Below are 26,590 nucleotides of genomic sequence, written 5' to 3' on the forward strand. Positions count from 1 at the left end.
GGGGAAAAAATTCATTGATTTATTTTTTTCTTTCTATCTTTTAATCCCTTCACCCATTTTCCCTACTTCCCATCTCTGGCAACTATCAATCTGTTCTCTGTTATATAGGATTCCTTTTTTTTTAAGATTCCACATTTAAGTGCCATCACATGGTATTTGTCTTTCTCTAACTTCATTTAGCATAATGCCCTCAAAGTCTATCCATATTGTCAAAAATGACAAGATTTCATTCTTTTTTTTATGGCTGAATAATATTCTTGTGTGTGTGTGTATGTGTATCAACCCACTGATGGACATTTAGGTGGCTTCCATATCTTGACTATTGTAAACAATGTTGCGATGAACATGAGGGTACATGTATTTCCAGTTAAGTGTTTTCACTTTCTTCAGATAATACCCAAAAGTGAAACTGCTAGATCATACAGTGGTTCTATTTTTAATTTCTTGAGGAATCTGTTTTCCATAGTGGCTATACCAATTTCCTACTCCACATTTCACCACTGAAGCATCTTTATTAGCCTAGAAAATGGTGAAACTGTGAAGAAGTAGCTGTTCCTCTAAATAGGTGATGGGAAAGTCAAGATTATTCCAATTAATTTAACAAAGGAATTTCTCAGGTACCCTAGCAAAAGAAGGAAAAATACCATGGACACTAACCAAACTTACAATTTATAAATACTGAATTAGGTCATTTCTGAAATTAAGCTAGGACAACTCATTTTCCCTCCTACCACAAAAAAAAAGCAAAAAAGAGAGACAATTTGCAAATAGTGTGTGCCGACATCCTGTATCTCCCTGCACTCTCCATCTCCTATCTAGCACCCCCTGAGAACCTTTTCTACTCCTCAGGGATCACCATCTCCAACTATAGAGGACAAATATGGACCCCCATAGTGCCTATTTCTTCATGTGGAATTTATCCAATGTCCCTGTATGATAATTTTGCACATTGTTCCGAAAGCAAGGTTTTTTTCCCCTTAACAACTCTGCATTCTCTTTCTGACTATAGCATTCAGCCTTACAAATCATCTTAACGGTTTGCTAAAAACCAGGATAATACTTATCAGTTTAGTTAGGCTTATGCTATTTTCTTTCTCTGAACTGAAATTTTTGATGTCTAAATTTCAGTCACAAGGTAATAAAAAGTAGTTCTTATTCAGTAAAAACATTTTAAATTAGGTTTTTCTTTATTGGAAAAAAAAAAAAGGTATAGGTAGGGCATACTCTGTTGCACATACTGCTATTTCTCCTTCATTCAACGTCTGAACAAATCATGGAAATATATACCAAGTAAGGCCTATATGGTGTCAAAATTTTATGATGAACTTAGTAACTGCCTCTAAAGAGTTGTACTTAAAACTATGCCTATCAGTAAAGACCAACTAAGACTGGCTAACTCTTAACAAACTGTACACTGGCCAGGAAAAAATCCTGCTAAACTCCAACTGCTCAAAACACTTTCAAATACATGCTGAAGAAGACTGGACTAATATAGATGTGATGGCATTATTACAACAAGATTCAGGAGTCCTCCATTACTTCCTGTCAATATGAAGTAGATGCAGCCCTAACTCGATCAAGGCTCTCGAGAAACAGGAAACAAAGAACAATGTACAAAAAAAAAAAAAAAAAAGAAAAAGCCCAGTGGTTTAAGTCACCTTCTACCAAATGAGGTAAAAGCAGAAACTGGAACATTTCTGGTTTTATGGAAATAAGTAAGAGAATGCAATTCAGAGAAACTTTGTCAGCTGCCAAAGAAAACAGAATAACCTTTTGCTCACAAAGAGACTGATTAAAATTCATGTTCCTTCTTGCATTCAAGCTTTCCACATGAGCTGAATACAGAGGAAAATTAACCACATCAAGATTCACAATAACTATAAAAAATAAACAAATTCAGAAAGTTAAATAATATTTTCCCTTTAATATTCCAAATTCAACTTCAAAGAAAGAAAAGAAATGCACATCAGAACGTCCTTATCTGCTACAGATAACCAAGTTCTTATCTTCTTTTACTTCTACTTAAAAGAATCTCTCATCCAACTGGCTCTGGAAATAAACAGGCACTCCAAGAAACACATGGACAGCATATGGCCTCCTATAGGAACCTGCGAAAATGAACCACCTGTCTCTTAAGACAATGAAACCTACACACCATCAACAGGATGTGTCCTTGCAGCTGTGATGGATTTTTAAAGATTCACACCACTTAAGTCCTGGCTGCTATCTAGAAGCCCGCCATGTACCACTCCTCAGGATGCAGAGCATCACTCCCCCAGTTTCTTCCTGTCCAGCCTGCTTTGTCTCCCACAGTTTTTAGAGCAAAGAGCCTGTCAGAATTCGCTGACATCAATCGGGAAAGCTAACTAATCAAAGAAACACAGATTTCTAATCTTGCCCTCACATGCATGTCTATCAATGAAACCTTCTCTGCAGACACTGGGTCCATTCGACAGCACAAAACAAATCTCTATCAAGAAATTTACCATCAGTTACTGGTGAGAGCATCACTAGAAAAGAAATCCTGAAACAGAATGCTTATGTCTTATCTGAAACTGCCATCCTGATGCCTCTGATTTACTTCATTAAGTAGAAAAAAAATAGCACCACTGAACACATCTCATTAAAATGATTCCTGCAGTGTCAAATCAAGATTATTTATATTTTAAAAGAAACAAAAACATCACTTTATGTCTGCATTTTAAATGACAGTACAGAAACCTGAAATAAAACAGAAACCTTTTGGGGGGGGGGGGGAGTGCAGTAATGTGTATGCCAGGAATCCATTTAAAATGCAAGAGATGGGGATTTTTTTCAAATACCTTATCAGGCCACCACTGCAAATCTTCTCCAAGAGACACGGGACTCTGAACAGGCGTATTCTTCTTATCCAAGTTTGGCTCTCCTTCCTTGCTGGTAGAGCCCCTTTCATTATCAAATGAGGCTCCATCAAGCCACCTTCGCTCACGTAAACGTAAAACGGATTCACGTTCACGCAACAGCTCAGAGTCTCTCTCTAAGGGAAGAAGGAGAACTGGTATGCAATTGGGTCACACCAGTGGGATAAAAGTAAGCCACTCTCTAGTAAAGACCCTTCAGGATGCAACTAACAGCAGTTTATCCACCCACAAGAATTTAATGTAACTATTTGTCTAATAAGCCTGACATGCAACATTCAAAACATTTAACTCTTTCAAGTGAATGTATGAAAATGGTAAACTAGTTCTTTAAGCATTTTTCTGAATTCCAAATAGATGCTTTTAGAGCAGAATTGCTTCAAACTAGATTCTGGACATTTTACATGGAGTTCTAAACTTCTAGTTTTCATTAAAAATGCTTATTGTAACTTCTGAAATTTATCTATTAGAAACTATTCATAAATTAAAATTTTGACATGTTAGATAGATACATAAACCAAAAAATAGCATTTGTTAGAGATTCTACACATAGAGGGGGGAAAAACTTTAAAGGGATAAAATAAAAATCCATTAACTGTAAAATTTTTGATAATCTTTGTTTAGAGTAATTTTACAGACTAGATTTTTGTGATAAGTCTTATTTTAAAAATTCTGAGAAATTCAGAATTTTTTTTCTATTTTAAGAATCTTTATAGAAAAACTATTTTATAAAAATGCTACCACTGAAACTGGCTTACAAACTTTTTAAAACAAGTTTTCAGGTTGCTCACACGTTACTGTTTTAACTAGGCAATTAAACTTTCTAAGACTTGGATATTGAGGATTAAAAACAATATTAAGTTGAACCATATAAAACTGCCATCCATGCAGGTCAAACATGGTCAAGTACCACCAATTTCATATGGTTCAGACTGAAAGAGATGCCCACATAGAATGCCCTAAGGAAGAGCAAAAGGAAAAAATTTAGAAGGAGCTATTTGTTAGATACTGAATATTTGAAATGTAATTCTTGATGCATTTAAGGCAGTAAAATATTCACTTATTTTTAAAGAATTTGTAAGCTATTACATAACAGTTTCAGTATACTAAAAGATTATTGTAAGACTGTTGTTTTAAAACTGCTTCCAAATAGCAGGCATTTGCAGTACAGTCTTAATATAAAATGGCATCTTTTCCAGTTTACTAATGCTAAGTAAATAATACAGCTGATTCCTTCCTGTTATTTGAATCAAGGAGTTTTACTTTCTGAAAAGTAAATATACTGCCTTTAAAAAGTTAAAATGCCAATTAAATGTATGTCAACATATACAGAGAAAGGCTTCTGTTTGTACGATTTCATAATCTTTCTAAATTCTACTATGAACTAAAGCTCTTCATGATTTTAATGTCTGAAAATACTATTTTAATAAGCTAAGTATTTATATATATTTATTATGGATCAATCTCATTCCAGTAAGTTTTTTTTGGATTTAAAATGAAGAAAATAATCACCTTATTTTAATCAAATAAACTAGAAAGACTTATTTTCTGAATGCTGCATGTCACTGTTAAGTAGAATTCTGCTTTTAGTTCAGAATCCATATTCCTAAATTTAAAAATATAGTTAGATAAAACATAATCCTTTGTGTGTGTTCTATAATGCATTAATAGATAAAATCATCTCTAAAGTTCTACTGTGGCTCTTCAAAAATCAAAAATAATTATTTTAATGCCAAAGCATCCAAGAACACTAATAAATAATGATTTCATCTAGTGTAATATTAAAAGTTCAAATACAAAGAATTCTACCACTAGCTCTACAGTCAGCCAATAATCACCAAGAAATAAATGCACAATTACCTCGAGATGAGCCTAGCCTGGAAAGTGATGACCGACGAAAAGAAGGGTAACCAAAATAGCTAATGTCTTCAGAAAACATGGCGTCTGCATCGATAATGACACTTGGGTGGGCAGAATGAATGTCAGCATCAAGAAGAGACATAAGATCCTCTATAAAGTGAAACAAATATAAATGAAACAGGTACAGAGAAAAAATCTGTAGACCACTGAAAAATCCCTTAAAGTTAAAACATTAAAATCAGGGGCTGACTACTGACATAACCTGAGAAGAGAAGCAGTAACTACCTAAGAAATAAAGTTAACATCATTAACAGAGTTTAAGGAACATCAATTGCATGATTATTGCTTGGGCTACATCCTAAATAATCACAAGAAAAAAGGATCATTATTTAAGATTCTTGTGACATCACAGAGATGATACAGTCAAAATCTAAATGCAGTTCAGTTATTACATATTCAGTAATAACAGCATCAGAACAACATTCCAGAGGCATCTGTCAGTCAGCAATAAAGCTATGCACATACATCCATGCCTTTATTAGGATGAAACACAAGTCCATTGAGCAGAAACAGGTCCCTATTTTCCCTTAAAAAAGATTTTACAATCAAACCCTTTAGGGAGAAATACCTACCACCTTGAAAAGAACAGTCAGAAAACCCACTGCACTTTCATTTCATTTCATTCCCCAGTCAAAAAAAAAAAAAAAACCACCTCTCCCTAGAGATGAGAGAACCATGATGATGATCCACCAACCTCCAGGCAAATAAGATTCACTAGCTGTATCATCACCATCATCTCCATCTTCATCATCCCGGCTAAGTAAATTATTTACAGCAAGGTTTACATCAAGATTTGTGCGCTGAAGTTCTCGAATAATGACACTTCTGGATTTGCCTTGTAAAACAACCTGGGCCTGAAATAAAAAATAAGGAAGAGTGGTACGTTAATTTTCTTTTTCGTAACTTTTCTAAAAATCAAAATGAGTTTTCTAGGATCAAAACAGAAAAGCAGTATTTCACAACTCATGATATAAATCATGGCTACAGCCCACTATATTTGGGCTTCCCTTGTGACTCAGCTGGGCTTCCCTGGTGGCTCAGAGGGTAAAGCGTCTGCCTGCAATGTCGGGAGACCGAGGTTCGATTCCTGGGTTGGGAAGATCCCCTGGAGAAGGAAATGGCAACCCACTCCAGTACCCTTGCCTGGAAAATCCCAGGGACAGAGAAGCCTGGTAGGCTACAGTCCACGGGGTTGCAAAGAGTTGGACATGACTGAGCGACTTCACTTTGTTTCTTTTCTTGTGGCTCAGCTGGTAAAGAATGCACCTGCAATGCACCTGGGTTGGGAAGATGCCCTGGAAAAGGGACAGGCTACCATAAATCATGGCTACAGCCCACTGTATTTAGTTATACCTCACCCTGTCCTGCTTTTATGTTAAGTGTTCCACAGGATCCATACCTGTGAAATCAGCTCCTCTGGAATCACAGATGCTGGGATAACTGGCTGGGGCTGGCTGCCCAGAAGCCCAGATCCCCGATCCCGTCCCGTTCGAATTACTCGAGTCTGTCGGCGAGAATCTCGCGCTCCAGCTGATGACCTACCAGAGGATCCTCCTCCACTTCCACCCACTCCAGAACTCCAGCGACTTCTAAATTATCGGAGAATTTATAGAATAAGCATTTTAAATAATCATTCAGAAAGATTCCTCCAGGTCTCATTTTCACTCTCTTAGGACATGATAAAAGCTATTTTTCTAATTGACATGGTATGTTACAGTAGTATTCTGACAGAACAAGATAATAGAACTGAGCTTTAAAAGAACAGTTCTAATTTTTTTTAATGCTTAAATATAACCTCACTTTTAAAAGATAAATACCACGTGCATTTTTTTAAAGAACCACATACCTAGCATTTCTAGACACGACTCTAAAATGAGTTATAATACATTTCCTCTTTGCATGAATGACCTATCAGACATAACTACCAACAGTCTGTAATGCAAAAAGTAAAATTCAAAGCTTAAATTTTAAAGACACAAATAAATGGAAAGACACCTGTGTCCATGGCTTGGAAGATTTAATATTGTTAAGATATCCAGACTGCTTAAAGTAATCTACAGATTCATCACAATCCCTAGCAAAATCCCAGTGGATTTTATGCCTCAAAGGACATAATCAACAGTGAGGAAGGAACGTACAGAATGGAAGAAAATAGTTGTAAATCATGTATCTAATAAGAGGTTAATATCCAGAATATATAAAGAGTTCTTACACTCAACAACAACAAAAATCAAATAACCTGACTTAAAAAATGGGCCAAGAATGGCCAAATAAGCATAAGTTCAGCATCACTAACCATGAGAGAAATGCAAATCAAAACTATAACATATCACCTCACACCCATTAGAATGGCTACCATGAGAAATAGAAAACTACAAGTGTTAGCAAGGATGTACAGACACTGGAACCCTCATGCACTGTTGGTAAGACTATAAAATGGTGCAATGCTATGAAAACAGTACAAAGTTTCTTAAAAAATTAAAAACAGAACCATCGTGTATGACTCAGCAGTTGCATTTCTAGGTATAAATCCAAAAGAATTGAAAACGGAGTCCCAAAGAGATATCTATATACCCCTGTTCAAAGCAGCACTATTCATAAGAGCCAACAGGTACAAGCAACCTACTATCCAATGAAAAATGAATGGTTAAACAAAATGTGGTATATACACATACACTGTAATATTATTCACCATTAAAATGGAAGGAAATCCTGATACATGCTACAACATAAACTCTGAAGATATTAGGCCAAGTGAAATTAAGCCAATCACAAAAACACAAATGATATCCAAAGTAGTCAAATTCACAGAAACAGAAAGTAGAATGGTGGCTGCCAGATGCTAGGGAGAGGGGTAGAGGGAGCTGTTTAATGGAGATAAAAGTTTCATTTTTACAAGATGAAAAAGTTATGGAGCATTCCTTCACAACAATATAACTATATTCAATACTAACTGAGATGTGCAGTTGTAATTGTAAAGATGATAAATTTCATGTAACGTGTTTCTAAACATGATTTTAAAAATATAAAGTCATGTGTTATCCAAAAAAAGCTATGTTCTAGAAAACAGACATGTTTTCAACTTATATGCTTTGTGACAATTATGCAACAGAACATAATAAAGGATCAATGAAAGATACAAATAGATATTAAAATAAAATATTAAATCAGCATTTCTACTTCATGGTTTCCTGTAAGCTGTCAAAATTAAGTCAGGTGGAACTACTCTTGTAGAAGTTTTTAACAGTCAAAAGCTAAATTTATTATCTCAACTTGAAAACAGGAGGAACCACACTAGAGTCTTAAAAAGATTTAACTAGTGTAACTGTTATGTCCCCAGTTTGCCTGAGATACCACCAGAGTCAGCGTAATGTCTGAGCCTATTATCATTTTCACTCCCAAATTTCCCAGTTTGGACAGTAAGTTATATGGCCAATTTGCAATCTCTGTTACACAAAACCTCAACTGAGGTTAGTTGAAAGACAAAGGTCAATATATCTCTGGCTTGCCCATTCATTAACCTGACTGTTACTATGGAGGATACCACATTTTCCTACTCACACCCACAGTGCAGGATTTCTTCTGCTGGAATCCAAACAACCTACTAGACTTCCTACCTCAACCGATGCTAAACATTCCTCTATCCAGCTTGCTGTCCAGAGAAAGAGCAAGGCGTTTGACTAAATATACTATGATTATAGTGAGCTCTGCCTCTCTTTCTCGCTATATATATATATATATATATATATATATATATATATATATGCTAAGTCACTTCAGTCGTGTCCAACTCTGTGCGACCCCATAGACAGCAGCCTACCAGGCTCCCCCAACCCTGGGATTCTCCAGGCAAGAACACTGGAGTGGGCTGCCATATCCTCCTCCAATGCATGAAAGTGAAAAGTAAAAGGGAAGTTGCTCAGTCGTGTCCGACCCTTAGCATGGACTGCAGCCTACCAGGCTCCTCCATCCATGGGATTTTCCAGGCAAGAGTACTGGAGTGGGGTGCCATTGCCTTCTCCGATATATATATATATATATATATATATATATATATATATATATATATATATATATAGTGAGATATAAATATTTTTAATATTAAACTCAAAAATAATGTAAAAACCAGTTTCTACTACCCACACCTCACTCATCAAATTAATCCTACAATTTGACCCCGTTATAATATTCAAGATACACAAAGTGACTCCAATCAACTGGGAAAATCACGCATAATATGGAATTAATCCAGTTTGCAATCTTAATACCCATGGGATAACAATCTTAATACCCGATAAGTCCTGTCCATATACTTGGCTAGTTTAAAAAAATGTACAGCATCAAAAACAAGAAAAGTCTGAGAAACTGTCATAAACAAGAAAAGCCTATAGAGAAATGACAACTATCCACTGTGGTATCCTGGATGGGATCCTGGAACAGAAAGGACATTAAGAAAAAAATGAGGGAATGTGAACAACCTACAGCCTTCAGCTGATGATAATTTATCAACATACATTAATTATAAAAAGTGTACCAGGCTTATGTTACATGTTAATAGTGAAAACTGGGTATGGAGCATACAAGAATTCTCAGTACTACCTCTGTAATTTTTCTGTAATCTAAAACTGTTAAAAAATATGAAGCTTATTTAAAAGAATATATACATATACACCTGCATATAAACATATGCTTACATACTAGATAGGTATGTGTGTGCCTGTGCATATGTACACATTTATTTCCACGGAAATATTAACTAGTTTCAACACTTAAGTCAGAAGATTTCCCATAAAAAAACAAGTTTGCAGCTTTTCTTAGGATTAAAGGGCGGGGGATGGGAGACAAATGGAAGTTTGCATTTGGTAACAATGGCTCTGTAGACTTCTATGGTAACATTAACTGTTTAGCTGCCTCCTTTAAAAATGGGGTATTACTCAGCCATTAAAAAGAATTCATTTGAATCAGTTCTGATGAGATGGGTGAAACTGGAGCCAATTATACAGAGTGAAGTAAGCCAGAAAGAAAAACACCAATACAGTATACTAACACATATATATGGAATTTAGGAAGATGGCAATGACGACCCTGTATGCAAGACAGGAAAAAAGACACAGATGTGTATACCAGACTTTTGGACTCAGAGGGAGAGGGAGAGGGTGGGATGATTTGGGAGAATGGGAATTCTAACATGTATACTGTCATGTAAGAATTGAATCGCCAGTCCATGTCTGACGTAGGGTGCAGCTTGCTTGGGGCTGGTGCATGGGGATGACCCAGAGAGATGTTGTGGGGAGGGAGGTGGGAGGGGGGTTCATGTTTGGGAACGCATGTAAGAATTAAAGATTTTAAAATTTAAAAAAAAATAAAAAATAAAAATAAAAAAAAAATGGGTGATAACAAACAATGGATAAAGAGACTTTAGAAACTAATATTTCCATTTTAAACATTCTTTAAACACACACTCTCTTTCTCCAAACAAAGTTGGTGTTCTTCCCCTTCAAAGTTGGTGTTCTTGACCAACTGAAATGCACTTAACAAAAATATCCTGGAGATTTTTAAAATATCTCTCAGGATAAATCTGAGTAATTATGAAAGAGAAAAAACAGCAGCTAGAAAGCCTTAGCACACTGCCAATTAGCAAAACCCCCAAGGGAAAAACATTAAAAGTCCTAGAAACATTGACTGTTATGTATTCCTAAGAATGATCAGTTATAATACATAATCAATTCTCAATTACCCACACTGACAGCAAAGAAAAACAGTATTAATTATCCCAAAATCTTTCAAATGCAGTTCTCAAACAGAGACCACCTGATTCACAACACCTCTATGAACCCAAAGGGAACAAGCCAGGACTCTGAAGGAAGGGGCTGGAGACCAAGGTCTGTGGGGACAGTCTTTCATATATGACTGCACCTGTATATCCTAAATTCTCTAATAAATAGCAAGCTTCTTTAAAGTTTACTATTTCAACACAGGAATGTGGGGGGAGGGGGGAACTATACAACTCAGAGAAAGAAAATGTATTATGAAGGGTAACATTTTTGACTTTAAAATTTCTTAATTTACAGAATACTGGTTACAATTTTTCCATCAACAAACTGAGAAAAATGTTCATATAGGCCAAGAGAAACAATCAGCCTTTAAGTGCTTACATTTTGTGGACATCTGCAAAACCAAATAAAGGTAAACATATGGCTTAGTCAGTGGGAACACTGTGACGTTTTACAGAATTGCAATCATGAACCCAATGCTAAAACACAGAGTCTGTTGGGGTAGAGCAGGTTTATAAAAACATGATTCAAAAAAGGAATATAATCAAGCATAAGTAAGAGGAACACAAAAACTAATGATTCTCCCTGCTTTCTAAAGTCTTAAAATTAGCCTTAACCTTCTTTTAGAGCAGGTCTACTAAGGTTTTTATCCAAGCTCAAATGTACTCCTTTATTATCATCTTTGTTGTGTATTTCATTACCAAAGACATAAAATTCCACTACTCTCTTTCAGTCATCTTGTCATGCAGTCTATTATAATTGGTTATATCCAATTATTTAAATCTAGGATAATTTAAGCAACAGAAACAGCAATGGATTACAAACCGTAAAATAAAACAAATATCCATGAGACCATAATAACATAAATAACTCAACAGTAACAGAATAAAATAGAATAAAAAAGAAATGGGAGAGGAGGAAAAGTTCTTCCTTACAGTCAAATTTCAATTAATGAGTGTAAAAGAAATAATAAAAACATATTTTAAAAAGCACTACTTGGCCAACACCACAGTAATGAAAGAAGAAATTATCAATGGATTCTACAGTTAATGAGCAAAAGTATGATGGAAAATGGACTATTTACATAGTCAGGAAGTATCCAGCTGAGCCACCAGGGAAGCCCATCTCCCCACAAAATACATTATTTTGTGTATTAATATAAATACATTAATACAAAGGGGGAAATCTTAATAGCAACTTTATACTTGAGAAGCCTGGCAAAGGTCACTTTTTAGCTAAGTGGTCAGGGATAACCACCATGGTAATGAGACAAGTCAATATCATGTGCCTCCACATATGATGCAATGAGAAGGTCACATCATCACTTCTGTGGTATTCTTGCCAAAAATGCATCATCTGTAATCCCAATCAAAATCCCACCACGTTTTTTGTATCAACAAACTGATTCTAAAATGTATAGCGAAAGGCAAAAGATCTAAACAGCCAGCACAATACTGAAGAACAAAGTTCTTTTGACTGATTGGACCCTAATAAAGGAGCAGTAATCAAGACAGTGTGCTACTGGAGAAAAAAACAAATAAATCAATTATACAGAATAAAGAGCCCAGAGACAGACCCCTATAAATAATACATAAATACTGATATTGACAAAGGAGCAAAGGCAATACAAAGAAGCAAAGACAGCTGATTCAATCATTGCTAGAACAACTGGACATCCACATGGAAAAAAGACACAGACCTTCACAAAAATTAAAACGGATCATAGACCTAAATGTAAAATGCAAAACTATAAAACTCAGAGAAGATAGCACAAAAGAAATCTAGACAATCTTGGATTTGGCAATCACTGTTTAGATATGACACCAAAGGCACAATGAAATAAGTAACTGATAAGCTAGCCTTCATTAAAGTCAAAAACTTTGGCTCTGTAAATGATGCTTGTCAAGATAATGAAAGACAAGTTACAGACTGGGACAAAATAACTGCAAAAGACATTAGCTGATTAAAGAATGGTTATCCAAAATATATCAACAATCTGATGGAAAAATGAGCCAAAGACCTTAAAAGAAAACTCACCAGAGAAGAGCTACATTGGGCAAATAAGCATACAAAAAGGTGCTTCATATATCATCGAGCAAATGCGAATTTAAAAAAAACAAGCCACCACTACACGCCTATTAAATGACCAAAATCCAGAACGCCAAATTCAGCAACTGTGCTCCTTGGCATTTAATCCAAAGGAGCAGAAAACCTACATCCACACAAAAACCACCACACAGCTTTACTCATAACTGCCAAAATTTGGAAGCAACCAAGATGTCCTTTAGTAGCTGAATATGTAAATGAACTGTGATACATCCATACAATGAAATACTATTCAGCACTAAAAAGAAATGAGCTATTAAGCCATGAAAAGATATGGAGGAACCTTAAATGCATACTAAGTGAAAGAAGCCAATCTGGAAAGGCTAAACATTGAATGATTCCAACTATACAACATTCTAGAAAAGACAAAACTATGGAGATGGTAAAAAAAAATCGGTGGATTTTTAGGACAGTGAAACTACTCTGTATGATGCTGCAATCAAAGATGCATGTCATTATAAACTTATCCAAACCCAGAGAAGGTACCACACCCAGACTGAACTCTCATGGGAACTATGGACTGTGGGTGATGATGTGCCGGTGCAGGTTCCTCAGCTGTAACAAATGGACCACTCTGGTGGGGAGTACTGATAACAAGGGACGTTCGTTACACATGTGGTCATGGGGAATATGAAAATCCCCATAGTCAGTACCTTCTCATTTTTGCTGTGAACTCGAAAACTGCTCTTAAAATATAAAGACTTAAAAAAAATGCATCACCTGGGTTTAATCATGAGGAAATAAGAGACAAAAATCAGACACTCTACAAAATAACCAGTTTTCAAACTTATCTGGAAAGATTGAGAAACTGTCCCAGATTGGAGGAAACTACAGAAGCATGACAACAAATCCAACAGAGGATCCTGGACTGAATCCCAGAGCAGAGCAATGTGCTCGTGGGACAGGTGATGAAATCTGAATAAACTCTACAGATTAAGCACTGATCACTGTTGATTTCCTGATGTTGATAACTGTACTATGATTATATAAAACGTTAATATTTGGGGAAGCTGGGTGAAAGTTTGCAATTTTTAAAAGTCAAATAATTTTCAAATGAAAAGCTAAATTTAGAAATAAAGAGTACAGCATTAGGAACAAATGCCACTATGGTAAATGAATAAACTAAAGCAGGGATCAGCAAACTGTGAAGTACAGAAAAGTAAATCATTTATTTAGGTTTTGTAGGCTCACCAGTCTTTGTCATGGCAACTCATCTCTGCTATTTTAGCACAAAAGCAACCACAGAGAAAGCATCAAGTATAGCTGTCTCAATGAAAATAGGAGGCAGTCAGGACAGATTTAGCCTGTAGGCTACAATGTGACAACCCCTCAACTAAAAAAAGAACTAAATTTTAATCTTTAAACAGGTAAAGTCTGACATAGTATGATACATAATAGCATGTTTTCTTAAATAAAATCAAACACTTTGCAAGTTTATCAGATAAAATGGGATCTCAACTTTTAAATGTAACTTTAGCAAGAGAGTCAAATGTTTAAAACCATCTTCCTCTCCTTAATTATATTTTGAAACAATTTAAATTGCTTCTATTTCTCTGATTATCTTTTGAACACATATGCTAACACCACTGCTTTGACATTATCTAACCACTAAATGGGTAATTTCAGAAGATCTAGCTATTCAGAAATCAAGGTATAAAATGAATAAAACCATCTGGCTTGGAATTTGTATATGATTCTTTTAGTTCAATGACATAACAGCTTTAGAGAATATGGAATTAAGAGGTATCTGATGTAAAAGAAAAAATTTTACAAATAATTTAAAAGTAAAAATACGGTACAAACTTTCAGTTATAAATGTCACAGATAAAATGTACAGCAAGCTACTGTATATTTGAAAGCTGATAAGAGAGTAGATCTCTAAAGTCCTCATCAAAAGAAAAAAATCTGTAACCAGATTTGGTGATGGGTATTAAATAACTGACTGTTTCATTTCACACTACAGTTGACCCTTGAACAGCAGAGACTTTAACTGTGTGGCTTCCCTTATGTAATTTTTTTTTCAATAAATATATTGGATTTTTTTTGGCGGGGGGGACTAACAGGAATTTTAAAAACTCACAGATGAATCACGAAGCCTGGAAAAACTCCAAAAAAGTTAAGAGAAAGTTATGTCATGAATGCATAAAATATTTGTAGATAGTAGCCTAAGCTTACATAGGCATAAGGTGAGTGATATTTAATATAAAACTAATAATGTTAGTTTTCTTACTGTTGCTTGCTCAATGACAGTTTTCTTACTGTGTTACAACTCTGCTTTCGTAGAATTACATTACCACACAGTATGTCTCTTTCTCTTAATTAGACAAACAGCGTTTCAGTCTATCATCACAAGTAAGTAGTTTCTTTTTAATGAACGTTTCTAATGTCATATGATAAATATGACTGTAATACTACATGCCATAAAGTTTTTATAACCATTCATTCATTAGTGTTTAAATGAGGCTCCCATGAAGTAGTCATATTGCTGCTTCTTCACTATCAATGCATCAATCACTGTATCTGTAAATACAATAAATATGAATCTCCCTTTCACATTATCTTTCCATTTTTGATGTCTAGTGTTAGTAATACATATACCATCTAGAGTTTTATATCATATAGGAATGACAGACAATTCATTTTGCAAATAGATGGTACAAACTTACAGTATTGATAAGAACAGTACTGTAAATGTATTTTCTTTTTTACTTTACAATGTAGTATTGGTTTTGCCATAGGCTTCAGCAATACGTGAACTGTGAACTTCCAGATGTTCAAGTTGGTTTTAGAAAAGGCAGAGGAACCAGAGATCAAATTGCCAACATCCGCTGGACCATGGAAAAAGCAAGAGAGTTCCAGAAAAACATCTATTTCTGCTTTATTGACTACGCCAAAGCCTTTGACTGTGTGGATCACAATAAACTGTGGAAAATTCTGAAAGAGATGGGAATACCAGATCACCTGACCTGCTTCTTGAGAAACCTGTATGCAGGTCAAGAAGCAACAGTTAGAACTGGACATGGAACAACAGACTGGTTCCAAATAGGAAAAGGAGTATGTAAAGGCTCTATATTGTCACCCTGCTTATTAAACATATATGCAGAATACATCATGAGAAACGCTGGGCTGGAAGAAGCACAAGCTGGAATCAAGACTGCCAGGAGAAATATCAATAACCTCAGATATGCAGATGACACCACCCTTATGGCAGAAAGTGAAGAGGAACTAAAAAGCCTCTTGATGAAAGTGAAAGAGGATAGTGAAAAAGGTGGCTTAAAGCTCAACATTCAGAAAACTAAGATCATGGCATCTGGTCCCATCACTTCACGGCAAATAGATGGGCAAACAGTGGAAACAGCGTCAGACTTTATTTTGGGGGGCTCCAAAATTACTGCAGATGGTGACTGCAGCCATAAAATTAAAAGACGCTTACTCCTTGGAAGGAAAGTTATGACCAACCTAGATAGCATATTGAAAAGCAGAGATATTACTTTGCCAACTAAGGTCCATCTAGTCAAGGCTATGGTTTTTCCTGTGGTCATGTATGGATGTGAGAGTTGGACTGTGAAGAAAGCTGAGCGCCAGAGAATTGATGCTTTTGAACTGTGATGTTGGAGAAGGCTCTTGAGAGTCCCTTGGACTGCAAGGAGATCCAACCAGTCCATTCTGAAGGAGATCAGCCGTGGGATTTCTTTGGAAGGAATGATGCTAAAGCTGAAACTCTAGTACTTTGGCCACCTCATGAGAAGAGTTGACTCACTGGAAAAAGATTCTGATGCTGGGAGGGATTGGGGGCAGGAGGAGAAGGGGACGACAGAGGATGAGATGGCTGGGTGGCATCACCTACTCGATGGACTTGAGTCTGAGTGAACTCCGGGAGTTGGTGATGGACAGGGAGGCCTGGCGTGCTGCAATTCATGGGGTTGCAAAGGGTCGGACACGACTGAGCGACTGAACTGAACTGAACATGAGTCCACAACGGGTGTACACGTGTTCCCCATCCTGAACCCCCCTCCCACCTCCTTCCCCATACCATCCCTCTGGGCCATCCCAGTGCACCAGCCCTGAGCATCCTGTAACATGCATCAAACCTGGACTGGCGATTTGTTTCACATATGATATTATACATGTTTCAATGCCATTCTCCCAAATCATCCCACCCTCGCCCTCTCCCACAGAGTCCATAAGACTGTTCTATACATCTCTGTCTCTTTTGCTGTCTCGCATACAGGGTTATCGTTACCATCTTTCTAAATTCCATATATATATGTTAGCACACTGTACTTTGGTGTTTTTCTTTCTGGCTTACTTCACTCTGTATAATGTATTTTCTTTTCAATGTTTTATTTTTTCTATCTTACTTTATTATAAGAATATGGAATATAATACATATAACATACAAAATACATATTAATGAACTGTTTATGTTAACCCTAAGACTGCCAGTCAACAAGAGGCTATTAGTAGTTAAGTTTTGAAGGAGTCAGAGGTTACAAGTGGATTTTTGACTGTACAGGATCAACAATGTGCCCTAAATCCCACATTGTTCAAGGGCCATAAACATTTATATACATGTATACACAAATATTGAATTGTTATGTTGTGCACTTGCAACTGTTATATGTCAAGTAAAGCACAATAATTTCTTTAAAGTGAAAAAGATTTCATTAAAGGCAGTAAAATTTAGTTACATAATAGTTTGAAGCCTCACTAAATTTATTCAGAAAGAACCACCAGATTTGGATACTAGAAAGAAATGTTACAATTTTTTTTACCCAAGAATTAATCAAAAATAAGACCAAAGATAATATAACTGAAATTAAAAAAAAAACATAGATAACATAAATGCATATAGCCACTATGCATTTATAAAAGATCAAAAACCTAGGTTAACAGTAATTAGCCTATGTGGGCTCTTTTAAGTCATGGTGGCTCATTCTGAGCAACAGGAGACCTTGCCCAGAGGTCCCTGGCTTCGTCACTAGGTAACACTGAGACGACCACTTGCAGTGACAGCACTCAGACCAGTGGATGCATCATCAGGCCACAGCTTACCCCAGGGTGTTGCCAGCCAGCCTGCCCAGAGTCTCAGAACCTGAGAGAAACCACGGGGAGTCGCTTGTCCTACCAGGTCTCGATGTCCTCCCTGCCCCAGAGCTGCTATTCAACTTTGACCTGGGAAAAAAACAAGAGGTAGAAAAATCACGGAAAAGTCCCCAACTGCCTAGGAATTCCAGGCTTCACTACATAAAATATCAGCTTAACAATTCTGATGACTCTCACTGAGATGGACACTTCAGAACAAAGAGCAAATCTAACAACTTGTAACCTGGTAACAATCCCACTCCTGTCTGACTTTTTCATGGTTTAGCTGCAAACAAATTGTTTCTTAGATTTTTAAAAGTAATCATACTTTCCTCAGAAGCAGTCAATTGAAAGTCATCATGCATTATCTAGCAATCTTTTTTACATGTCATCCTTTATAAAGACTAAAACTTTGAAGACTTCATTAATTTCAAATTGAGTTACCTGATTTGGGAATATTAAGGGGGGAAAAACATGATCTGAAAAGGCAGTTCACTCAAAGAGCAAATCTGACTTGGAACCTACCAAATACATATCATACTTCTGGTAACCTATTCTGTTAAGTGATCATTGATTCCTCTGCTACTTTTAATGTGAATATTTTAGTTAAAAATCACTGCTTACATAAAAATTAAAATCAAACTACAAAGAAACCACTGCATTCTATTTTAAGCATCTGGTTTTCTACAATGCTTTTTAACTTGAAGGTTCCCAAAATCAAAACACAGATGGAATATTATACCTTTAAGAATTAAATTATTTATTAAATAGAAAGGACATAATGTCTTACCCATCATTATTGTCAGGTTTACCCAATTCCAATCGGTCTGGCTGTACTGAAAAACCAATCCTGCAAACTCTACCATCCTAGAAGCAAAGAAAATAGAACTTTCCCAAGTAAAAATGTGCATTAAAACTTGAGTTTATTCAACGAACAGATTATGTATCTATCACTGTCAATTCAAAAAGCAAAATATAAGCTCCCTTCCAGAAGGCACTCATCCTGAAGCCAGAAGTATGTTTTATATGCGTTTCCATGAAACCAGTAAAGATAATGTAAAATATCTTAATCTAACAGAATTCAGAGTAAGAAAATAACTGGATATCAGGAACTTTTCCATTCTCTTACTAACTAGTTTCAAGCTCTAGTAAATCATTTACACTTTCTCTGGGCCAGAGAATTTATACAATAAGGAAATGGAACTGGGTGAGCTCTGAAATAACTATCATAAGAAACTGCTCTTTTCCTCGTTCCTTCCAAAAGGAAGACATGGGACGATGCACAGTTGTATTTTGACACTCATCTTCACTTCTCTAACTAACTTAAGAGTAAACAATTTACCTCAAGAAGGAAGGCAGCGTGATTCGGTCCCACCACACACTGTTTAATAGTAGCCTGCTCCAGTACATTCAAAGGGGGGTGGCTGGGGAATAAAAAAAAACATGCAAGCAAAGTTATTATTTCTCTTTCCTCCAAAGTCATAGTATTTACTAGAAACTATTACATGGTATACACATACACTCATCATATATGTGAGTGTATGTGTGAGTGTATGTGTATACCATGTAATAAAATCATACGTATGTGTGAGCGTGTGTGTGTATATATATAAAATGAAAATTATAATACCATATCATTATGATGAAAAGCCACAAGGAATTTAAATAAGAAAATTATTTTTTAAATGGCAAATACACCCTTGAGGGTTTTTGCAATTTCAATTAACCAAAGAATTGCTGGCAAAACTCATTTTTTAAAAAAACTAATATTTATATATTTTAAAGCAATAATTGAAATACATTATCTATAGTCATTATACCTCTTTGTTATGGCAGAGTTTTTAAAAATCAGTATGAACACAAACTATAATTCAAATGAACTCACTCATAAAAAGCTGACAGCTAGATTAAAATATACTTAATAGCTGCTACCTAAACATGAGTATGTTTTCCTAATTTTTGTTTTTTAAAAAAGCTATTCTTTTCAGGAAACACAAAATATTTAAAAACTCTTACCTGTTTAAATTGTATTTGTTCAGTTTCTCTGAAACTTCTCGTAACCTTTAAAAACAAAACAAAGCATGAATAAACAACACATACAGAGCCTTTGTAAACAAAAGAGTTCCCGTGTGTGTGCGTTCAGTCATGCCCGACTCTTTTGTGACCCCATGGACTATAGCCCGCCAGGATCCTCTGTCCATGGGATTTCCCAGGCAATACTGGAGTGGGTTGCCATTTCCTTCTTCAGGGGATCTTCCTGACCCAAGAACCGAACTCACGTCTCTGGGTCTCCTGCATTGGCAACTGGATTCTTTACCATCGCACCACCACAAAAAATTTACTAAGGCAAAAATGATTTGTATATAATCTTTAAGTTCTGTCTCTAAAAAGCCGTAAGCCAACCCTGCAGTTGCCTTCCCTCACCACCTCATTTGTAACTTCAGTCATCATCTTATTTTACAGAAGAGGAACAGGCTTCCAGATTTTAACAAACCAGCAGTAGAACTGGCAACTGAATCAATGCCCAGTGGAAAGCCAATTCTTCAAACACCGTACTACATATGCTGAAAGAGATTCTCGAAGGTACAGGTATACCACGAAGTGAAACTATTTGGAAAGTATGTAACTGTTAAAGAATTTAATATAACAAAGCAGAAACAATCCAGAAGCCAAACTGACTTAAAGTGAGAATAGTCTCAAAAGTTCTGGAAGAAGGGCCTTGTGACACACGATAGTACAAATTAAAACCTTGGTGCCCAGGTTCGTGTTCTTGTGGAGTTGCAAAAAAAAAAAAAAAAACCTTAGTGACCATATCTGTAAAACAAGGACAACACTTGACATTTTTAAGAGTTATTGAATATGCTTAGAAAAATCTTAAAGGGCTATCTAACAGAGATATTAACTCATGTTATTTATTACCATTTTGCTGTTTCTCTCAAAGAAACAGTCTTGAGTTAATATAAAGAACTGTAATATTCATTTAAATTAGGTACTTCTGTCAACCTAAGGAAGTCATTTTATAATAGAAAGATGTAATCATATGTAGAGATTTTAAGAGTTCAGTTCTATTAAGTTACCTAAACAAATGCCTGATCTTTGAAAACAGTATTTGTTTTATTATTATTAATAATAACTGAAAAATAATTTTCAGAAATTATTCTTTTAAAAATAAACTGAGAATTTTAGAAAACAGGGGAAAAAACAGAACAGTAAATCAATAGGAAATTTCATAAAGTTTGCTTTGTAAAGAGTGACAAAAATACATAAAATCAAATTTCAGTCATTTGTACTAACAACTGATGAAAGTGGTATAGATACTCAAAATTAAACATACTTAAAGCTAGTTTAGGATTTAAAAGCTACCACAAATCATACAATGTGTGGGCAAATAAGCTAATTATCTGATAAGAGATTCTACTAGGTACCAACTGTCCTTCAACTTTATCTAGTAAAGTTCTATCCTCTGTTCTTTACGAGGAGCATCTTTGAAACACTACAATGTGTATAAGCAAATGGTGCTGTGCTAAGCCACTTCAGTCGTGTCCGACTCTTTGCAACCCTATGGACTGGAGCCCCCAGGCTCCTCTGTCCATGGGATTCTCCAGGCAAGAATACTGGAGTGGGGTGCCATGCCCTCCTCTAAGTATAACCAAATGTCCAACACTAAATCATATTCCTAAGCAAAAATAGGACTTCCCAGGCAGTGCCTGGGAGCTCGCCAGCCAATGCAGAAGACATGAGATGAGGGTTCAATTCCTGGGTTGGGAAGATTCCCTGGAGAAGGAAATGGCAACCACTCCAATATTCTTGCCTGGAGAACTCCATGGACAGAGGAAGCTGGTGGGCTATAGCCCATGGGGTACCAAAGAGTTGGACACGACTGAGTGACTAACACTTTCAAGCAAAAGTAACTTTTGAATGATGTCATACTTAATTTTCACTCCCAAATAGCATCTGATCATCTCTGATTTGGCTCTCAATAAAATAATTTTCATTTTCCTAGTCCTTCATTAACAAAAAATGTTTTCTTCAGTCCTTTGAAGTCAAGCTTTTTTACCATATCTCAGTCTGCTCATTTACAATGCACATATCTGTGCTCCAAGACAAGAGAAAACGGAAGAGTAATGCACTGTGGAACTCATGAGCTCTGGAAGAAGGCTGACTAGAAAATGGGGAGAAGAAAATAAACTGGGAGGCTCTGTTCTGGGCAATAACCACAGGCTCGAGGAGACCCGGCAGGGAGGCAGGAGCTCTCTCTCCTCAGCCCACATTCACTCTGAGCCATGTATAAAACTCTTCAGCAGATAACAGAGCAGAGAGACTGTGAGATAAGGCCAAGGAAGGCTTCACTTCCCAAAAGCCACAGTAGTGACACTGTAAAAAGATACTTGTTCACCAGCATACAACTAAACCCCTCATTTCCATTCCTTTTTCCTTAGCCCAACACTGTTAGCCAAACTCTCCAGAGTTTTCACAAAGCATAGGGGAGTGAGTGTTCTCAAAACTGGACAACTGAGATTAAGAATTAAATGATGCTTTCACGGCTCCAAATACCACCACAGGTAGTATCTATAAAACTAAAGTAGGGTTTGAGGATGTCAAAATGCTAGAAATAAAGAGAAATAAAATAACAATTCAAGAACTCAAAAGCAAATTTCACATTAGGAAGGGGATAGAAGAAATGGTTACAGACATAAAACTTTCTATTATCAAAAATCATAGTGGACTCCTAACTGTATCTGAAATGTACACCCATTTGTACTGGAAATGATACCCACTGCTTGACAAGAAATCCAAGCTTTACTCCCAGCTCATCTACCACTAGTAGCCCATTAAGTTTTTGGTCTCATCTATGTGAAGGAAGACTAATCAGTCCTCTCTAGTTCTTTTTAATCTTGAAACTGTTAAGAAGGTATGAAAAGCAAATACATCAGTGGAAGATATTTATGTTAATGTTTATATTGAAACAGTATTTACTGTCATATTCAATTTCATCTTACCCATTTGAAACTTTCATACACAAACTAACTTTACATAGAAACTTAAGAATGTGTCTCTAAATATCAAATTTGTTTAATTTCTTAGATTCAATCCCCCAAATTTATAGAAAATATATACAATTTTTCAAAATTTCAAGATAGTTATTTTAACTAAATTGGCCCCATAAACCTTTTTCTACATGGATCCCAGATAACAGTAACAAAGAAACCTTCAAAGCAAAAAAAAAAAAAAACAAAGTACTAACTACAAAATACAGAGTACTTTGTTCCCCTTAATATTACAGAATCCTGGGCAGACATGCAAAACTCAGAATCACTGCAGGCCACTGATCACATTCATTTAAATTTACTAAGTTACTGAATGTTTGTCCAAAATTATCAGGCACTCATCTACATCAAAGGATCCTCGTCCAAAAGCTTACAATGCTTAAAGTTATTAACTGTTCAGTTCAGTTCAGTCGTATCTGACTCTGCAACCCCATGAACTGCAGCACACCAGGCCTCCCTGTCCATCACCAATTCCTGGAGTTTACCCAAATCATGTCCACTGAGTCAGTGATGCCATCCAATCATCTCATCCTCTGTCCTCCCCTTCTCCTCCTGCCCTCAATCTTTCCCGGCATCAGGGTCTTTTCAAATGAGTCAGCTCTTCACATGAGGTGGCCAAAGTACTGGAGTTTCAGCTTCAACATCAGTCCTTCCAATGAACACCCAGTATTGATCTCCTTTAGGATGGACTCCTTGCAGTCAAAAGGACTCTCAGGAGTCCTCCAACACCACAGTTCAAAAGCATCAATTCTTTGGCGCTCAGCTTTCTTCACAGTCCAACTCTCACATCCATACACGACGACTGGAAAAACCATAGCTTTGACTAGATGGACCTTTGTTGGCAAAGTAATGCCTCTGCTTTTTAATATGCTATCTAGGTTGGTCATAACTTTCCTTCCAAGGAGCAAGAGTCTTTCAATTTCATGGCTGCAATCACCATCTGCAGTGATTTTGGAGCTCAAAAAAATAAAGTCTGCCACTGTTTCCCCATCTATTTGCCACGAAATGATGGGACCAGATGCCATGATCTTCGTTTTCTGAATGTTGAGCTTTAAGCCAACTTTTTCACTATCCTCTTTCACTTTCATCAAGAGGCTCTTTAGTTCTTCACTTTCTGCCATAAGGGTGGTGTCCTCTGCATATCTGAGGTTATTGATATTTCTCCCGGCAATCTTGATTCCAGCTTGTGTTTCTTCCAGTCCAGCGTTTCTCATGATGTACTCTGCATATAAGTTAAACAAGCAGGGTGACAATATAGAGCCTTTACATACTCCTTTTCCTATTTGGAACCAGTCTGTTGTTCCATGTCCAGTTCTAACTGTTGCTTCTTGACCTGCATACAGGTTTCTCAAGAGGCAGGTCAGGTGATCTGGTATTCCCATCTCTTTCAGAATTTTCCACAGTTTATTGTGATCCACACAGTCAAAGGCTTTGGCATAGTCAATAAAGCAGAAATAGACGTTTTTCTGGAACTCTCTATCTTTTTCCATGGTCCAGCGGATGTTGGCAATTTGATCTCTGGTTCCTCTGCCTTTTCTAAAACCAGCTTGAACATCTGGAAGTTCACAGTTCACGTATTGCTGAAGCCTGGCTTGGAGAATTTTGAGCATTACTTTACTAGCGTGTGAAATGAATGCAATTGTGCAGTAGTTTGTGCATTCTTTGGCATTGCCTTTCTTTGGGATTGGAATGAAAACTGACCTTTTCCAGTCCTGTGGCCACTGCTGAGTTTTCCAAATTTGCTGGCATATTGAGTGCAGCACTTTCACAGCATCATCTTTCAGGATTTGAAATAGCTCAACTGGAATTCCATCACCTCCACTAGCTTTGTTCATAGTGACGCTTTCTAAGGCCCACTTGACTTCACATTCCAGGATGTCTGGCTCTAGGTGAATAATCACACCATCATGATTATCTGGGTCAGAAGATCTTATTTTGTACAGTTCTGTATATTCTTGCCACCTCTTCTTAATATCTTCTGCTTCTGTTAGGTCCATACCATTTCTGTCCTTTATTGAGACCATCTTTGCCTGAAATGTTCCCTTGGTAACTCTAATTTTCTTGAAGAGATCTCTTGTCTTTCCCATTCAATTGTTTCCTCTATTTCTTTGCATTTCTGTATTTCTTCCCATTGTAATATTAACACAAGTTTCCTGTTTTTAAAAGAAAAGATAAGCCACCCTGGTGGTGGTAGTGTAGTTGCTCAGTCGAGTATGACTCTTGCAACCCCATGGACTGTATGTAGCCCACCAGGTTCCCCTGTCCATGGGATTTCCCAGTCAAGAATACTAGAGCAGGTTGCCATTTCCTTCTCCAAGGATTCTTCTGAATCCAGGGATCAAAACCACATCTCCTGCACTGCAGGCAATCTCCTGCATTGCAGGCAGATTCTTTACCACTAAGCCACCAGGGAAGGCCACCTTAGAGCTCACCAGGCAGATTCTTTACTGCTCAGCCACCAGGGAAGGCCACCTTAGAGCTTACCAACTTCCATTTCAGAATAAATCTTTACATGTGATTGTGATGGGAAACAAGTTTAAGAACACAGCATAACATTACAAAATAACCTCATAACTCAGCATTTAATCTCATTTGGAGACAGGCAGGAAAGTCTTTGTGAGGTGGCTGTAACACACAATGGATAGGTTAGCAGTATGTTTCTGACAATCCTTAGTACTCCAACACCAAAGATTTATTCTGTATTCCAAATCAATAATCTATTCTATTCCTTGAGATTTATAGACAGATTTACAGAACCACAGGCTGGAAAATTTTCAAGCACCAAGGTAAGGTAACAGCAAACCAGTATTAAAAGAGAAATAAGTATAACAGTACCTGCTAGAAAGTTAACATATTTCATAGCTGACCTTGAAATTCCCTACAATTTCAGTCTCATCTCCCCTAAATTTAACATTATAATTTCTACAACCCACAGCTGACAGTAGCACTTAATGTAGGGTCTTCAGTTTTATAATTCTCTGCCCTAATCCTGAATCCCCTGACACCTGTTCAATAAACACATCCCCCAAATGAATGAAACCTGCTAGATTCCTAGTCACATTTCTAAATGTAAAAAATTTAGGTGTGTCTGGACCCCTAAACGGCTCCAATTTTCCAGCATGTATTTCCCTCAGTCCACCTTCTACAAGATGATGTTCTCCTTTACCTGGACCTGTAAGACCAGGGATACCTATCCATGATTCACGTTTATCAGTACTCACTTTAGTGGTGGAAAGTGGCCTAGTTCTTCTGCCACCCATACATTTCCTCTGGTCTCGCTCTTATTTCTTCAGGCCCAGCTCAAACACTACCTCCTCTCCGTGAAGTTTTCTGGTGGCTCTAATTTTCCTCCCAGATAAACCTACAGCTTCTTCCTCATACAGGACCCTTTAATGGTCTATTTGACATTCTACAGTCATTTGTGTTTCCATCTAAACGGGCTTCAGACTTTAAGCAAAGAAGAGATAAAACTTACCAAGTATATTTCCCCACTCTTCCATTTCTTTCCAACAGTGAAAATGTACAATAATACTTGTTACAATACATTTCAGGAGCAGAAAAGATTCCTGATCTTAAACTAAACAAAACTACTCCTCAGGTCTTCTACCTCAAATTGAAGTTTAGAACAAGCAAGAAAAGTGTGAATGAATATACAGATTTTTTTTAGGAAGGTTGCCCATATTAACTCATTAACAGACCAGTTAACACAGTGAAAACATCTGATAATTCACCAGTTACCCAATAATCATATTAGCAAACT

General features: G+C 36.5%; 1 protein-coding gene across 5 annotated transcripts in view; it reads right to left on the reverse strand.

The window, feature by feature from the left end:
* UBR5 (ubiquitin protein ligase E3 component n-recognin 5) overlaps nt 1–26,590 on the reverse strand; it is a 140,599-nt gene that overhangs the window by 75,392 nt on the left and 38,617 nt on the right. For 3 of the 5 annotated variants that reach the window (XM_018058328.1, XM_018058323.1, XM_018058325.1), the window contains exons 2-9: nt 19,799–19,843; nt 19,125–19,206; nt 18,573–18,649; nt 17,753–17,872; nt 6,217–6,406; nt 5,512–5,671; nt 4,758–4,907; nt 2,823–3,034 (exon numbers count right to left, since the gene is read on the reverse strand). In XM_018058328.1, coding sequence (XP_017913817.1) covers nt 2,823–3,034; nt 4,758–4,907; nt 5,512–5,671; nt 6,217–6,406; nt 17,753–17,872; nt 18,573–18,649; nt 19,125–19,206; nt 19,799–19,843 — 1,036 coding nt within the window. The remainder of the gene's footprint in view (nt 1–2,822; nt 3,035–4,757; nt 4,908–5,511; nt 5,672–6,216; nt 6,407–17,752; nt 17,873–18,572; nt 18,650–19,124; nt 19,207–19,798; nt 19,844–26,590) is intronic. The other 2 variants (XM_018058327.1, XM_018058326.1) reach the window with 1 other exon arrangement.

This window comes from Capra hircus, chromosome 14 (genome assembly GCF_001704415.2).
Source record: "Capra hircus breed San Clemente chromosome 14, ASM170441v1, whole genome shotgun sequence".
NCBI lineage: Eukaryota > Metazoa > Chordata > Mammalia > Artiodactyla > Bovidae > Capra > Capra hircus.